The 16,716-nt window shown below is 41.6% G+C and overlaps 2 protein-coding genes across 2 annotated transcripts; both read right to left on the reverse strand.

Moving 5' to 3' along the window:
- Nucleotides 1–913: 913 nt before the first annotated feature.
- Nucleotides 914–3,714, reverse strand: camk2n1 (calcium/calmodulin dependent protein kinase II inhibitor 1). The gene is made up of 2 exons (XM_056365055.1): nt 3,065–3,714; nt 914–2,230 (listed from the first exon to the last, which is right to left on the reverse strand). Exons 1-2 carry the CDS (start codon nt 3,231–3,233, stop codon nt 2,157–2,159), a joined length of 243 nt encoding a protein of 80 aa, XP_056221030.1. The 5' UTR covers nt 3,234–3,714; the 3' UTR covers nt 914–2,156.
- Nucleotides 3,715–3,973: 259 nt separating this feature from the next.
- On the reverse strand, nt 3,974–15,027 carry LOC130161636 (trypsin-like). The gene is made up of 5 exons (XM_056365044.1): nt 14,973–15,027; nt 13,213–13,372; nt 11,869–12,010; nt 8,731–8,997; nt 3,974–7,371 (listed from the first exon to the last, which is right to left on the reverse strand). Exons 1-5 carry the CDS (start codon nt 15,025–15,027, stop codon nt 7,201–7,203), a joined length of 795 nt encoding a protein of 264 aa, XP_056221019.1. The 3' UTR covers nt 3,974–7,200.
- Between the last annotated feature and the right edge of the window lie 1,689 nt (nt 15,028–16,716).

Below are 16,716 nucleotides of genomic sequence, written 5' to 3' on the forward strand. Positions count from 1 at the left end.
GGGAAGACTATTCTGCACCGAAACCCACCGCAGCACCCATCGAGTGCAAGGTGCATCTGTTACCATGGTACCCGGCCCAGGCAGCCCCTTTCATGTCTGTCAAGACTGGGGAGGGAGAGACTAGCAATACGTTAGTCTCGCCTGCAGTTGGAGCTGAAACGGACAAGTGTGTGCGCCTATGTTTACGTGCACATATGTGTTCCCGGTACACATCCCGGTAGTCCGGGGGTTTAGGATGCTGTACGCTGACAGAGGCTCGTCACATAACATGAATCATTTAGTCACCACAGCAGAGTTGGCAATGTCACGTCTCATCAGTGTTCCTCATGCCTCGGTACCCCTGCACCATTTACATCTCTGGCAATGGAGTTAAAGGGAGGACTTGATTAAAGAGAGGAGCTGAGATTTTAGATGCAAACAGACATTTATTGCATTGGGAAGCAATGGTGTACATTTTCCCCACAGAATCATATGCAATACTGTAGCACTTGATGAGATTGTAGTCTGTTGTGCAGTTGTCCGAGCCGAGTGTCTCAACTCTCCTTGAAACAAATCACGACAAAGTGTAGATTTCAAATTCTCAATAAGATTATTTGCTCATCTTTCTTCCCCATTTCTTTCTCCTTCCATATCTGATCTTTCCAAGGAACGAGATGCTACTTTCTCACAGTGGAAAATGCTGACTTGACCTTCCTTGGCAACCGGATAGGCAATCCAATAACAACAGGGGAAACTGTACAAGAAACATATCCAAAAGTCAGCCAAGCTATTTTGCTATTGTCTTTATCTTTCTGATACAAAACTAGATTTTGTGGTTTTGCTACAGTTTTTTTAAAACAGCTTAAAAAACAAGAAAAGCAACATCAAGTACATCATTCCTTATTGTAAACCACAATCAACACTAAACAGTAAATAGTACTTCGTCATAATCTTTATTACAAGATATTAGGCCACTGTACAAATCAGTGTGAATCGTACAGTACAACGCAGAATTAAGACTGTTTCTCGAGGTTTGTCATTCAAAGCTGTATACGAGGTGCTTCAAGAATACACAAGAGTTTCAGAACTTCTGACGTGCATGCATGATTTCATATTTGCCATGCATGAGTTGGTATTTCAGTGTTTTAAGAAAGAGCCCTAAAAAATGGCAACCCAACAAAACAACTGAACCGTATGAGTAAATGTATAAAGCACAAAAAAGAACAAGTTATCCGTACAGTATATCCCTCATGAGATTTGGCACACACGATAATGCACAATGCAATATAAATAGTTTATCAGTAGGGTGTGTACAGTCAAGTTACAGTATCAACCAATCCAGGTGAAAGCCTGGGAAGCTTACAAACAGGTGGGAGGTACACTGTATATAAATGACTCATTAGCTGCAAAATATGGTAACAAAAAACACTCAGGCAACATCGAGAATTGTTAAGTGAAAAAAAATATCACTCTCATTCGCTCTGTTTTCTTGACATACAAAAAACACTCCCTCGGGCCTTAAGTCACTGCAAAAGACATATTCCAAAAGGATCAATAAATAAAGTCTTCAACACAGAGAACAAACCAGTTTACCGATTCCCACTTTGTGCAAGAAAATATGGGCTACCCTTTCCATATTTACAAACTCTGTTCTTCATTTGCCCTCAATTAAAATGAAGAGAAGAAAGAATGGTACCATAGGTTTGATTGATAAGATATAGGAGAAGTGTGTGCTTTAGTTTTTATATTAGATTTATTTCTGTATCCTGTCCCTGATTTCTGCATTTCGACAGCGTCGCCTCCTCCCTCTTCCTTGTCCCCCCCTCTTGTTGTCTTCTCCGCTTTTGGATTTATGGCGAAAACCCTGTAATCGAGGGTGTGTTTGTTTGTGGGTGTGCTTGTGTGTGCTTGTGTGTGTGTGTGTGTGTGTGTGTGTGTGTGTGTGTGTGTGTGCGTGTGTTGGGGGGTCCACCTGGGGGTCTCCTTCGCTGCCATTTCCCGCCCCTGCCAGTGTGTCACCCGGATGGTCATGACTGACAGGGAGAGGAGGGTGTGGAAGTGCTGCTTGCTGCCACATGAGAGAAAGTGCTTATATACAGTGTCTTTGGATTAAAACTGGTAAATATCGCCATAAAAAATTTCAAGAGTGTCTTTTGGGGGGTGGTGAGCCAAGCGCTCTAAGCCTCTGCCGGGGTCTTCTCTGTTCCATTTTTCAGTGCTTCATCGTCGCCATTCTCATCCTCGATCACAACTGTGGATGACAGGGGAGAGAGTTAATGGGGGGGGGGCTCATCTTGGTGTGGCGTCTTGAAAATTCACCACTGACTGACAGGAGGGCATTAAAGCCCAGGACCATAAGAACTGCACTGTATGAGCAGGAGTGGTGTGTGCATGCATTAAAGAGTAGGAGCATGCAAAAAGAGAAAGATAACCATACGCCTGACTGTGTGTGTGTGTGTGTGTGTGTGTGTGTGTGTGTGTGCTGCACATCTGTGAACGTGCATGTCTGAATTCTTTGCTGTGCACCTACAGATGCAATTCTCACACGTCTGCCTCGTTGCCATGCCTGTCCATGTTGTGTCTCTACACTACTGTACGTGCAACTGTGTGTCTGTCTGTGCATGTATGTGCCACCACAAGTCAATTTTCTCATGGGTTTCATCAGGAATGCAGGACACACAAAAGCAAAAACAGCCTGAATGTATCATGCAAACACACACACATAAAAAATTTAAAAAAAAAATCACAATTACACAGCATTTAAATCTCAATTACAAACATTAATTGAGAAGAGGACATTCAGCACAACTCTGTTGAGCGGGATTCAGAGGGCATTTAACAGAACGCACTGCGCATCCAACTTGTGTTGCAATGCGAATAGAATATTTAAAAACCCATACATCCCACACGCATGCAAACAATAGACCATGTCTCAGATCTGACACTCTATTGAAGACCATGTCAAGGCAACGGTGTTGCCTATCTGGCTTCACACGGAGACATCCTTTATTATGATCCACTAGTAACCTATGTGCGCATTCAACACATCACCATACACACGAAAACGCCTTAATTATATAATTACCCCGTTTGCTCCTGCCTATTTGTCCGAGTTTCGGCGGACGTTTATTCTGTGAGCCACTGAAGAAGTTGTTGGTGTCTTGAAGACGACAGGTGAAGGAAAGGTGTCCCTCGTCGCCCTCATTTCCATAATGACTCATTTTTTCTTCGTTGAAAGGCAGCACTTCCGACATCTCCAAATGCGTCTTTATCACCAAGGCGCACAAACTGAAATGTATAGCTCGTCGCCAAGCTTGAACTCGGTCGTCTACAACAAACAAAAGGAGGGGAAAACACAATGCAATCTGCTGACACGATCTAGCCCTTTCTGTTTACCCCGAAGACACGTGTCTGTCTTCGTAGGTACGCAACAGAAATAACAGTAAATCAAAATGTCCTCAGTTTCCTCGCTCGTGGAGCTTCGGCAACATTATTCAAAATTTCCAGAGGTTTTTTTTTTTCTCTGTGCGTATTGCTTGGAAATGGAGGCGCACGTACAAGAGAGCCGTGGAGCGCCCGCTGGTTTCGAGCGGCTGAACCCGTCGCACGGAAAATCTGAGGAAGAAATGCAAATTGAGGAGCGATGCAAAACACGGATCCCAGGGAGACCTGGCGAGGGAGCTGTACGGGGGTTTTCTGGTGCAGCCCAGAGAAGCTTCCAGTTGTAGTCGTGGTGTACAAATGCTCCACTCTCCGGGATCTAGATGCAATCAAACAAATGGCGATTGTATATTCAGAGATGGCACATAAATGTGAGCCAGTTCAGATCTTTGGGAAACGTCGTTTACGCGCCACCACTCGACGAGTTTGAGAAGTCAAATCCTCCAACCGTTTTTTTTTTTTTTGTTTGTTTTTTTTTTCAAATTTCACAAATGTTATTTATTTTGTCATAGGGATTTGAACAGCCCATGTATCCACCGAGTCAGACCTCACCGGAGGATGGCAGTATTTTCATAGACTGGGATGTGACTTTGGGGCCCAATGGCGCATTTCGAGCTCAATCTTGGGGGCCTGCGCTGTTTTCGCTACGATTTCTACCATTTGGGAGGGTTAGATGGGGGTTGTCACCTGGAACAGGTGTTTTTTTCATATAACAAGGTTTTATTCAGTAAATTATCCAGATGAGATTTTTTTTTAAAAGACACAGAAAACACAGTTCGATCCTTAATCAGATTCCTAAATATGGCAGAATACAAATACACAAACCAAGAAAAAACTGATTTTTTTATGAATTCTGGTTTTCCTTAAATGACCTTACTGTCTCCTCAGACCTTGTAGGATCCAGTTTGAAAACATTTTGGTGTTTTGTGATCACACTAGGTGCAAAGTTACAAGATCAGAGGGTTGCATGAAAACTGGTTTGCTTTGTTAAACGAAGGCCCCTGGGATCGTCTTTAGGTTGCAGCAAATTCTCACTGGGCTTACCACCCACTGCTGTCTGTACTGTTTACACAAATCTGTCTTCTATAGGAGCAGCAGCACAAAGCGATGGTATTACAAAACAGATATACAGTAAAGGATATAAATCTTGACATGTAGACTATGCTTTCTCAGGAGGACTTAATCAAATATCATTACACAGACAATGAAATGAAAGGTGATATCCAAGCCTGACGTAGGACTAACTTTAATATGCTGTCAGCTATTCATAAAGGAGGTGCAGTCGCGACACACCTACTCCGTGGGGACTTTTAGAAGCCATGATAGAGACTCATCTTTCATATCAGAACATCTCAGCAACAACTCTGAGTTTCACAAATATTGTTTCACTGTATGTGGTTATATTCTCATCAGAACTGATTCCTGTGTTGTTTTTTGTTTCAGACTATCATACCTTTTTAAAGCAACACCATGTAACTTCTGCACAGTGGCCATTGCAGCTACAAGTGATAATTACGCGACCATGTTAATGCTATTGTAAGCGTAGCACAAATGGAGAGTAGCAACTTTAAATTACCTGCTGTATTACTTGATAATGGATGTGCTTGAATCTTGCCATGGTTGGTTATAGCCCCTGAAAACTTGGCTTCAAATATGTCTTTATAGAATTCAATATTAATGAGTGAAAAAGCAACAAACAAAGTTGACGTTCAGAGAAAAAAACATTGCTTGCCATTATTTATTAGAAGTATAATTCTGTCTTAAGCCAAAAATCAATCTCACGCCTTAAATGCAACTGCTCAACAAATTCAAACAGACAAGATCACATTAACCATGTTCTGGCCTCCCTTCACAGGTGACCACTCCGTTTTAGAAGTGATTTTAAGATTTACCTGATCACTGACTGCTATTGCTCCTCCCCTATGAGCCAATAGGGGCCAAAGCTTCAGATCAACAGGGAGAGCTCTTCTGGCTGTTCCTGTTTTCTGGTCGCTCTGCTTTTCACTATAAAACATAAAAATCAGACCGCACTTGACTCAGTACTCCACCAAACTCTCGGCAAGGACCATGGTTATCTCTCGCCTCGCCTGCTGCAATACCCTTCATGTACAGTGAAACCCTTACAGATGGTCCAGAATGTGGCGGTGCGACTGGTTTTGGATCAACCTATAAAGGACACATGTCACTCGGCTACCCATTGACCTCCACCGGCTACCCATGGCCACCTGAATCAAGTTCAACTAACTAATGCTTGCCTTCAGAGTGGTTTCTGGGTCTACGCTTATCTACCTGGACGCAATCATACAGCCTTTTGCTCCTTCTCGGCAATTGCATCCCTCCAAGGAATGTCGTCTGGTACTGCCATCCTTACACACAAAGCAATCACAGTTCTTACTGTTCTCGTCTGTGGTTCCCTGATGGTGGAACAAGCTACCAAAGAATCTCTTGAAGAATCATCCCTTCCGAGAGCACCTCCTCTCTCAACACCTCTAACAGCCTGACATGCTTAACTAGCACTTACTATGCACTTCTTTACCTTGCACTTATTGAATAGATGTAGTACATAGTGCTTACTCCAAGTTCTCCTACTGCACTGAATCTTGAATGTTGTCCCTCACTTGTAAGTTGCTTCGGATAAAAGCATCTTCCATATGGGTAAATGTTATTGTAAATATAAAACCTCCATGGATTGAATATTCATAAATAATAACCAGCCTTGATTGTAGTTGTAGGTGGCCACTGGGACAAATTGGCAGTGAGATGGCACCATATCCAGCTCTCTATATACATCCATGGGGGGAACACATTTACGTGTTTCACAGCTTATAGATGCCAAAACACAGCATGGTGGTTTGTAATACCCAGACAGGATTTTACAACTGTGGATCATGGCTGCAAGTGTTTGATCTTTCTTTGCGATGATCTTCAGCTAAGCAGCATTCACATTACAAAGTCCACCAGTGATGTGCGCTTGCATGCAGGTGATTGATCAAGTTTGAGTGACAGCAGCTGGGAAAAATAAATTGACGTCTCATATTTTGATTCAAATGCTGCCAAATTCTGATTGGTGTATGGAAGTTTGTGACACAGTTTTTCCAAACGAGCCCTGTCCACTTCAAATCAGTGAGAAGAGCAAAGACAAAAAAAAGAAAAAAGAAAAAGACAAATAGGCTTGAGAAATCTTCCTGGTGTGACCTAACAAAACCTGTTCTCACCTTTTGTGTGTGTTTGTGTGTGTGTTGGATTGATGTTGGATTCATGTGTGTGTGTTCATGTATGACTCCACTGCTCAACTGAAAGTTATAAATTGACTGAAAAAAAAAAAAAGGTTGTTGGGGCCTTAATGATGCACGGATTCAAAATCACCTAGAACCAAAATTAATAGACATTCACCATTTAATTTTGACACATCTCAAAATTTGAATATTTATTGTCGCAAAGTTATTAACTTCACTTCACTAGAATTAAATGTACAGTAAAAAGTGCCCTGTTGGTAGTGTAGTCGATCCCACAATTACTGTAGCTGGCAGAGACCAATGTTCACAGCCAGATAATCTGAGAATACGAGATGGATCACCATTATTCAAAACATTATCAGAATAATCAGAGCAGTACTGAATGTGAAAACAAATCTGCCTCTGGGACAGCAAAGACTATCTATCTATCTTAGTGGTTGATAAGCTCTGCATACTTTCCACAGAGCCACCTTTGTTCCAGGCCCGCTCAAACATTTCCAGGCACAAATGGTTACTTTCATCATCTTAGTTTTTATCACTTCCTTCAGTATCTGGTGCAGCGTAAGTAGGACCCGTAGATGGTGTGGTCTATCCATCGGCGGAATTTGGACACCGCCGTGTAGACTCCTGGAAACTTAGCATCCCCGCAGCCGTTGCCCCAGGAGACCACGCCATTGACACGCCCCCCGCACACCAGTGGCCCGCCAGAGTCACCCTGCAAGGATGAGGCGACACCCTCCATCAGTTACCTTGTTGCAGTGTTCCTCATGGAAAACCTTTCAGTTTCAGTTTCAAGTGCTGCTATAAAGCTGCTTTAATGTCCTTGATTGGTGCTACAGGACACATTAAATCCTACCTAGAATCTGAGCAGTGGGAGGCAACCATGTCAAGAGGCATTTACTTCTCCAGTGGCGTAGATGTCTCAGCCATGTCAGGTAACCTCTTTAGCTCAGAAAAACATTGATACTGTATTTTAAATTTTATCTCAAACCACAATCACATCCCATTCCCAAACTTCTGTAGGAAATCATGCTGTTTGCCCACAATTAATTAATTGGTAGAGAAAGACTTATAAAAAACTAATAGGCTATTTGAATTGTATGTTTTACATGTAATACATGTCGATTACTGTTGAAATGCTATATTTCATATATAAAATGTGCATTCATCATGTGAATTTAGCATATATGTGAAATCTGTTTGATATGTCTTAGATTCACGTGTACCTGAAGTGGCCAACAGAGACTAAAAGATTTTAAACAGATAAAATGTGACTAAAGTACATTCCCGTCAGAGCCCTAATTTATTGATGCCATTTTTCTGTATATTTTGCTGTACAAAGAAACAATTTAAACCTTTATAATTTCATATGGTAATCTCTGTCTTCTACTTGGAAATGCCAACACACAAAGTTGCCTACTGTAGCGTTAAATATAGCACTTTTTAATTAGTCATTCAGCTCCTTACCTGAGGCAAAATATAGCCCACTGGTATATCACACATTGGATTTCATGTAATTTTCTTCTCACACCAAAGGCTGGGGCAGAAATACTTATATGATACAACTAACCAAATCAGAGCATGCAGCTGTCTGTGCCTACAAACCACTGCAAATCAAAATCACAGCAAGGTTTTCTATCCTGATGCTATTTCAGGGTTGCTTTTCTACCTCTTCTGCAACCATCATACAGCTCCTGAGGGTGGACTGCCACGTCTGCTTAATAAAACCTTGTAGCTGAACCAACACTGACATGATGAACTGTATCCTCGCACTGTCATGGGGATGAGCTTCCCAAAACTGTGTTATTGTTTTGCAGTAATGTGAGCAGATGAAAATAGGATGCCCCTTGTGCTATTTGATATACACTGGGAACCACTGCCAGTGCCTTGGAGAATTTTTTTATTTCAAAAACAGATTTAATGGCTTTGCAAAGATCAGATGATTATGTTTGTCACAATGGGCCAGATTGGACAGCTATTAATGTGCAGCACCCACTTACCTCGAAGCTGGAACTGATTAAAATAGTTGCTTGACGTTAATGAAAGAAGGTATAATAGTATTTGTTCCCTGTACCTTGCATGCATCTTTTCCTCCAGTCCTGTAGCCAGCACAGATCATGTTTGCTGTGATGTTGCCATTAAAGGACTCACTGCTGTTACATCTCGCAGTTGACACAATGGGCACTGTGACTGTCCTCAGGGTGAAGCGGGCCTGTCCTCCACCCAGACTGTTGTATCCCCACCCAGACACACGACACACCCGGCCTTCGACAACACCTGTCCCCTGCCTGGGAAGAGGTGCCAGCGACACGTATTTGTTCAGCACCATGGGGGCCCGCAGCTGGACAGAAAATCAGAGGAGAGATTCAATGTGGACAATGGATCAAATGACTATGTGCCTTAACCTCTACTTAGCCCCATAACTCTGCTGTCACCCCCATGCCCTGCTGCAGCAAGCAGCCATTTTCTGCAGAAAAGCTCCAATAAGCTGTTTCTGCACTACTCAGCACCAAACTCAGTGGAGACCAAAACTGATCTAAAAGCAGCGTGAATATATCTTACATTTGTGAGATCATTGGAAATACAACCACAAATGAATTGTGTAAAAGGCTCTGACCTCCTGCGTGTGTGTCATTTAGGGGGCATGTTATTAGGCTGCAGGAAATGACGTATGCCCCCCAAACGGTTTGAGGTAGTGTATAAAAGTGAGAGGCGTTGAGTTAGTGTGCCCACGTTACAATTAAGGCTAGAGTTTACCTGTGACAATCGATGAGAATCTTCTTCTGTGTGCTCCAGGTGTGATACTCCAAGCACTGAGTTAATGACAAGAAGTAAGTGCCTGTGTCTTGTTCTCATTTGTATATTGTAAGTTTGGCTCAAAATGTATATTGTACTCTTTGTGTAATCCTAAATTGATGTTATGTTTAACCTTCCTGTCGTGTTCGGGTCAAATCTGACCGAATTACAACTTAAAACACTCATAAATATTGTGTTTTACATCTGATTGCCTCAAGGCCTTATGATATCCTCCACACTATGCACTTTAACATATAAAAGTGATGATCACCTCTTTCATTGAATTTTGAGTGTTTTAATCAACCTTGTTACACCTGTGGTGTTCCCGGTCAAAAGTGACCGCCATAGGAAATGAATGGGTATCCAGACTATATTCATCCATCAGACAGAAAACATCCTCATACAGACCACCCCAACTCACTCACTCACTCACTTACTCACTCACTCACTCACTCACTCACTCACTCACTCACTCACTCACTCACTCACTCACTCACACATTTCAGACTGAACAATGTCTTTTGCGGGTACACATCTCTTTCCCGCGCTTATGTGCCGATCGTCCCACGTGAACCAACTTCCTGATGAAACAACGTATCATATCTTCACACAGACTAGACAGGTGTCTGTTATGTGAACCCATCTATTTCCCGCGCTTTTGTGCCTATCCCCCACGTGAACCGCACCTTCCAGACTAATCAATGTATCATCCTCACACGGACCCCATATATATATAGCTTGATGTTTGCCTTGCACTCCTTTTACTCTGAGCACAATGAGTAGGCGACTGACCAAGCGGTTCTCTGTCGAAGAGGTTCTGGTCCAGGTTTTTGGACATGATGGACTGAGGACTGAAATTGAACCAGAGACAGAGGAGGATGTCTCGGAAGTGGAAGGCAACACAGATTTTGATCCAGACTTTGAGGAGACTGACCAGTCAACAGATGGAGAGGGAGAGGCACCTGAAGAACAGGCACCTGAGGAGACATTCCAGTCCAAGAGTGGACACTTGCTCTGGTCTTCATCCACCCAGGACAGAGGAAGTAGAGCGAGAGTGGAAAACATCAACATCACGCTGGGACGCTCAGATCACAACGTCCTTCATTCCAGCAGCTGTCAGACTCCACAACTTCCTGACTATGTGCAAACTTGCACTTTTTCATGTACATATCGTGTGTATTGTGTATATTGTATTATTACTGTATATTTGGTATATTTTTGTTGTATATTTCCCTATTTCCGATGTTTATTCTATAGATGTTTATTTTCTGCTGTGGTAAATGAATTTCCCAATTGTGGGATAGATAAAGTTAATCTAATCTAATCTAAAGATGACGTCAGGGCCAACACGGTATGCTACATCTCGTGTGGATGACATCAAGTCCAGCTTCCAACCTGGAGAGAAGTTTCGACCTGATAGACCTCCAATCCTACATAGGTCTGTTGATTTTAGCAGGAGTATATCACTCAAACAATGAGGCTACAAAAAGTCTGTGGGATGCAGAGGGATCTTTGGTTTTCCATTTATTTTTTACATTACATGTACATTTTGTAATACATTTTCAGTGCCTATTTGTATTTTCACTGCAGTTATTTTATGTCTAATTCTATAAATTCATGTTAAACACTACTTTGAGCCATTGTTCACAGCTAAAGAATGTTGAATAAAAATTTGGTGGTGAAAAATGTTTTTTGTGCTAATTTAAGAGCAGTTAAAACAGACCGGTCAATTTTGACCGGGAACACTAAAGTAAGGGGCGGGAGGTGAACACGACCGGAGGGTTAAGGGTCTTGACCTGCATATTCATATAATTTGTAACAGAAAGGCTATTAGTAGTGTATTTGGTATACATATAAATATGGGCATTTCTTTGATAATAATTAATAGAGTAATTACTCTGTATTCTGTTTCTGCTAAGACAGTGTCTGATGGTGATTTACTGTTATTCCAGACTGATGGCAATACTGAGTATGAGAATTACATCTCTTCACCCTCCTTCCTAAAACCTTAAAGGAGCTAGCCCTATCCTCTCACCTCACAAACATGAATGCTAATGCTTCTCCAAGTCTGCTGGATGGGCAAACAGACAACTGTTAGCTAATGTGTTTACCATGTCAACTTTAAAAGGTGATAATATGTCAGTGTTTTGTGTACAGCTTGTTCTGCCCCAGGAGGCCAAAAAAAAAATCAATTAATGCTGCAGTCAAAACAAAGATAGAGTCCAAAATTGATTTAGACAAAATTAACATGGATTTTATTGTATTGCTTTGCCTGCTGAGTTGTAGAGACTAATGGGAAGCCACTGACTGCTGGACCACTCTCAGGCTGAATCAAGCAAATCACAAAAAGATAAACAGGAGATAGACACTGATAACACTGTTGTATGTCTAAATCCCTGCACTGCTTCTGCAGTACCTTAATGAGCATGATGTCAGCGTCGTTGGTGCTCCTGTTGTAGAGGGGATGGGTGACCAGCCTGTGGGGTTTAGCATACTGCTCAGTGCCCTCGAAGGTATTTACTATGTAGTCGCCCGCCACTATCATCATGTGCTCTGCCCTAAAAGATGAGGCAATTCAGTTTTTACATCACATTCATCAATAAATATTACACAAATAATAGATGAAGGCAGGGAGATCTGATCATTGCTGACACCTTCTAGAGGGAGAAGGAGGAGGAAAAATCAGCACAGGCCTATTTTCAACACCACAAATTAGATCATTATCATGATCATGACATTTTAGCTTCTCATTTTCTCATCTTTTGTTGTGACCAGTATACAAGGTCACAGAGTGTGCACACAGGTGAACTGTGACCACTGTGAAGCCAGAAGTGTTTGTCTGCCAGGGAACAATGGCTTACTGTGTGCGGACAGGGCTGGGACAGTATACCAGAAATGCCGCCAATTTCCTGGATCCAGACAAGATCACACTTCACTCTCTCTCTCACTCTCTCTGTCACACACACACACACACACACGCTGATGGTGTGCCAAGGTCAGCTGACTCGACCGCATCTGTGTGCTGTTTGACTTCCCAATGGCCTGTATAGGGGTTTACTTTGCATCTTGATCAAGCGGCATCGTTTTGACGTTACCTTCCCGTAGCAGAACGGATGTTTGCTTTTAGGCATCTGTTGGAACCATCTGCTCACACTATAAAGTCATGCCAAGTTAGCTTCTACTCAGTGACTTCTACGGAGTCTATTGAAAGAATGCCAGAAGAATGTCATTGCCTGTGCAAGTATCTCAGAAACAGTTTGATCTTTACCTTGAGAAAAGTTCAAACATAACTGTCGAATTTTAGATTTATGAGGGAAGCAGTATTTAAAATGAATCTAAGTAGGAGGCAGAAAGACAGCCGGGATTCTTGTTTAATGATCCTTCCTTTAACCACTAGTTTTACTTAATTTATTATCAAACTCTGTAGTCTGCTTCAGCTTTATAATGCTAACATTTGCAAATTAGCACTAACCACAAAGTTGAGGCTGATGGGAATGTCATTTGTTTTGCAGGTATTTTAAAATCCAAATTATCACCTTATTATTGTTCTACAAAGAAGGTTAAGGGATCACCCAAGTCTTTAGGAATCATCATCTGGAGAGCATGAATACTGACCTGCATTTCCATAGAGCTATCCTCCTATCATATCATTTTGACTTTAAAACATAAAGGAGCATGTAACCTTCCCAACATGGAACTCATGAAAATATATTTTTGTGAGTTTTCACCTTCATTGATGACAGCTATTGAGCACTCTTACCCGATGTTACAGTGTGCTGCAGTGAGCACCCAGTACCTGTGAACCAGTGATCCACCGCAGAAGTGTTGGCCCCTCGTGCTCTGCAGTGACACAATGTATTTGATGGAGTTTGGAGCAGCGGTGTAACCACCTACTATACGGCCCTGCATGAGCACGTGGCCTGTGTGGAACAAAAACATTGACAAGGAAAGGAAGAAAAAAGAGCTGTGGCAGATGAATTTACAATTGTTTGATTAATTTCCAATAGGTCTGTGAAGGTTCTCAGTCATCCTCATCATAGGATATGCAGAAGTACTATATCAATGACTTGCTAGTTGTTTTCATCTCTCATCTCAAAAGCATCTTCAGTTCTGATTGACAGTAGATGAAGTTGTTGTAAGTTAGTAGTAAACCAATTTCCCAAAAAACATACCATACTTTTCGATTCTTATGTAGAAACATGATACAAATACATCATTTTCATATCAGAAACTGAAATGGTTAATTCATGCTTTCATCTGAACTGCTAAATATCCAAAACATCCTGCAAGTAACAGCTCCCCAGGTATGCATTTCAGTCACACTTAAAAAGTCCATCTTAGAAAACATGGAGAGTCTTCAGTGAACAAAAGAGAAACATGAAGAGTGAGGCCCTCTAAATCCCCCCTTCCCCACGGCCTAACAATTAGTGGTTTTCTGTCACCTGGGAGGCCACTGCGTAATGAATGTAATCCAATATAACCTGACCTTCTAGTGTCACCACCTCACTCTGGGCTCTGAAACATTAGAGTGGGGGCTCTCCCCACCTGCCTTATGCAACAGCTCAACAACTGTACATTGGCTTCAGGCTATACAGTCGGAGACATGATGGGAACAGTTGAGGCTATGTCCTGGAAATGTCTACAATTGCTTTCTGTGACCATGGAGGGAAATACATTTGAATTTTTGATGATCAGTGATGAGGAATAATCGCAAACTAACCTGTTGACTCTGTGAAGGAATGGAAAGCAATTTAAACAAATGTGGTTATTTTCTTTGATTGTACAATAAAGTAAAGCCGCAGCTTGAATCTGTTTATCTTAGTGTAAAGACTAGGAGGGGGAAACAGGTAGCCAGTGTGCAGTAAAGTTCACTAACTACAAAGTTGTATCTCATTTGTTTAATCCGTACAAACACTCAAGTATTAAAATGACAGTTTGCTGTGTTGTGGGGAGCTATGTGCTGGACTATTACTTTCTGGGACCAGACCAGTTGCCAGGCAACCGGAAGAGACTCAGGATGTTCCTGCTCCCAGCCAAGAAACAGTCTGGCAACTAACCCCTGTAAAACAGTGAATTGTTATTTTTTGTACAGATTAAAAAAATGTGTTAATTAGTGATCTTTAGAGGTGCAGGTAGAATTTCGCCACCTTTGTACATAGCTAGCTGTTCCCTCCATTTCCAGCCTTTACACTAAGCTAACCTAACCAAACCGGGTCCTGGCGTTAGCTTCATATTTATCGTACAGACATGAGAGTGGTATCAAAATTCTCAATAAGCTCAATAAGCTCAATAAGTCTCAATAAGCACATGTTGAACTATTAAAACCCTTAAAAAATGTCCTTTCCTTTCCTTTCAAATAAGGAAGTAGACCAGTTTAAATCAAAAGCTGCCCGCTGGTTGCCTGTTGATAAGCAAAACCATGAAACTGGCCACTTCTTTGTTGAATGGAAAGTTAAGCAACATTTAAAGCTGAGCAAAGCATCACATTATGTTCACAAAACTGAAAAAACTTGTACTCACTGTGAACTGTCACAAGGTCCACCAGCACAACACACAAACACATGAGCAGGTTCATCACAGCTGTAGAGGTTTAGGGATGCTATTCTTTACCATACCACCAGATAAACCACTGCAGCCAGACAACCTATGTCCTCTGCTCCTGTCTGCTGGCCCAGCCCAAGCATCTACTCCTTACTGAAAACAGTAGGAGTCACTTTTTTCCAGGGAGGAAAAAAAAGTTTTTAATTTCATCGTTCATCATGTGGCACCAGGGTCCAACACTGCAGCATTGATTGAAAAGGAAAGCGATGAGAGAGAAACACCAAAGTTCACCTTCAAAAGCTGCCCAGCGCTCCCCCCTCCCCTCCCATCCCAGCACTATCGCAACTCTTTCTCCTGACCCTCCTGACTTGTCGAAAGGCTTTACATTGTTGCCATGGCAACACAGGGTCCTGTGCCAAGCGGGTTCATCTATACTGTATCAGCATGCTCTGTCTGTGTCATCATCCGGGCTTATCCATGCTGAAATGGTTCAATGGCCTACTGTGTGCGTGTGTGTGTGTGTGTGTGTGTGTGTGTGTGTGTGTGTGTGTGTGTGTGTGTGTGTGTGTTTGCATGGCTTTGTTTTCTAGCAGTGGAGAGATTCATGTCTCCACGGAGGCATTCTACACAGCACAGACACACAATTGTTTCTCTGTATAAATATGAATCATCAGTGATCATTGAATCCACGTTGGCATTCTAATAAATCATTATCTTCAGCCTGATCATCATCATTATCATCATCGCCATCGTCATCGTCATCGTCATCATCATCATCATCATCATCATCATCAGCCGTCTGGTAAGTCAGCATCATCCACAGCATGGGAGGAGAATCTCGCCTGACCTCCTCTTGTCCCACATTTAGAGCGAGCTAAATAATTGATGCTTCACCCAGTAGAATGGGAGAGACGGCTTTGTGTGGCCTCCCACTGTCAGGTGTTTCCTGGACCAACACTAACCTGACTTCTCAGACGTTCACCTTCAAACATTGGTTATGACTTGTATTTCACAAATTCAGACAAAGCAAAGATGACTTAAGCAAATATTTTCGAAATATTGCATTTAACCTGAAGTTGGTCTATACAATATGAAGGCATTTTTAAAAGGTCAGCTAAGCCAAGTGACCAAAAATGTTTTCTCACTTACCTTACTTACCTTACTTCTCTCACTTACTGACTTATGCTGTGAGCTATAGGGTTGGATGACATGATGATATACCTTGAGATGATATAAATTCACCAACCATCAAAGAAATGCCATATGATTCATACAAAGGTATCTATATCTTTAACATCTCAAAATTTATTTGGCCAATGTAGGAAAAGCTACAAATTAAAAACCCATTGCTTTACAGCAATATTGGATTTTCTTTTAATGATTCTAGAATCAAATACCCCAATCTTTAATTTGCTGCATTACCTGAAAACAGACATCCCTTCATAAACTGCCTCTCAACTGATTTCCCCAAAAATTTACTTTATCATTATATATATGTATATGTATATGTATATATATATATATATATATATATATATCAATATAAAAATATAAAATAAAACTGAAATGACTGAAATTCCATTCACCTCCATTGTATCGGAGTAGATGCAGAAATCCTATAGAGAGATATCTAAAAAACCAAGACGACTAGAGATGTGTGAGAAACTATGTTTTTTGAATTTGGGTAAACTGACCATTTAAATTCACCGTTGAAACTATATTT

The sequence above is a fragment of the Seriola aureovittata genome, chromosome 2 (genome assembly GCF_021018895.1).
Source record: "Seriola aureovittata isolate HTS-2021-v1 ecotype China chromosome 2, ASM2101889v1, whole genome shotgun sequence".
NCBI lineage: Eukaryota > Metazoa > Chordata > Actinopteri > Carangiformes > Carangidae > Seriola > Seriola aureovittata.

Excerpts from the sequence above, each read along its gene's own strand:
- camk2n1 (XM_056365055.1), bottom strand. The coding sequence starts at position 3,233 with ATGTCGGAAGTGCTGCCTTTCAACGAAGAAAAAATGAGTCATTATGGA. Across the intron at positions 2,231-3,064 it reads AATAGGCAGGAGCAAACGGG|TTGTGATCGAGGATGAGAAT; the intron begins GTAATTATATAA and ends TGTCATCCACAG.
- LOC130161636 (XM_056365044.1), bottom strand. The coding sequence starts at position 15,027 with ATGAACCTGCTCATGTGTTTGTGTGTTGTGCTGGTGGACCTTGTGACA. Across the intron at positions 13,373-14,972 it reads GGACCTTGTGACAGTTCACA|GCCACGTGCTCATGCAGGGC; the intron begins GTGAGTACAAGT and ends TGTTCCACACAG. Across the intron at positions 12,011-13,212 it reads GCAGCACACTGTAACATCGG|GGCAGAGCACATGATGATAG; the intron begins GTAAGAGTGCTC and ends CTCATCTTTTAG.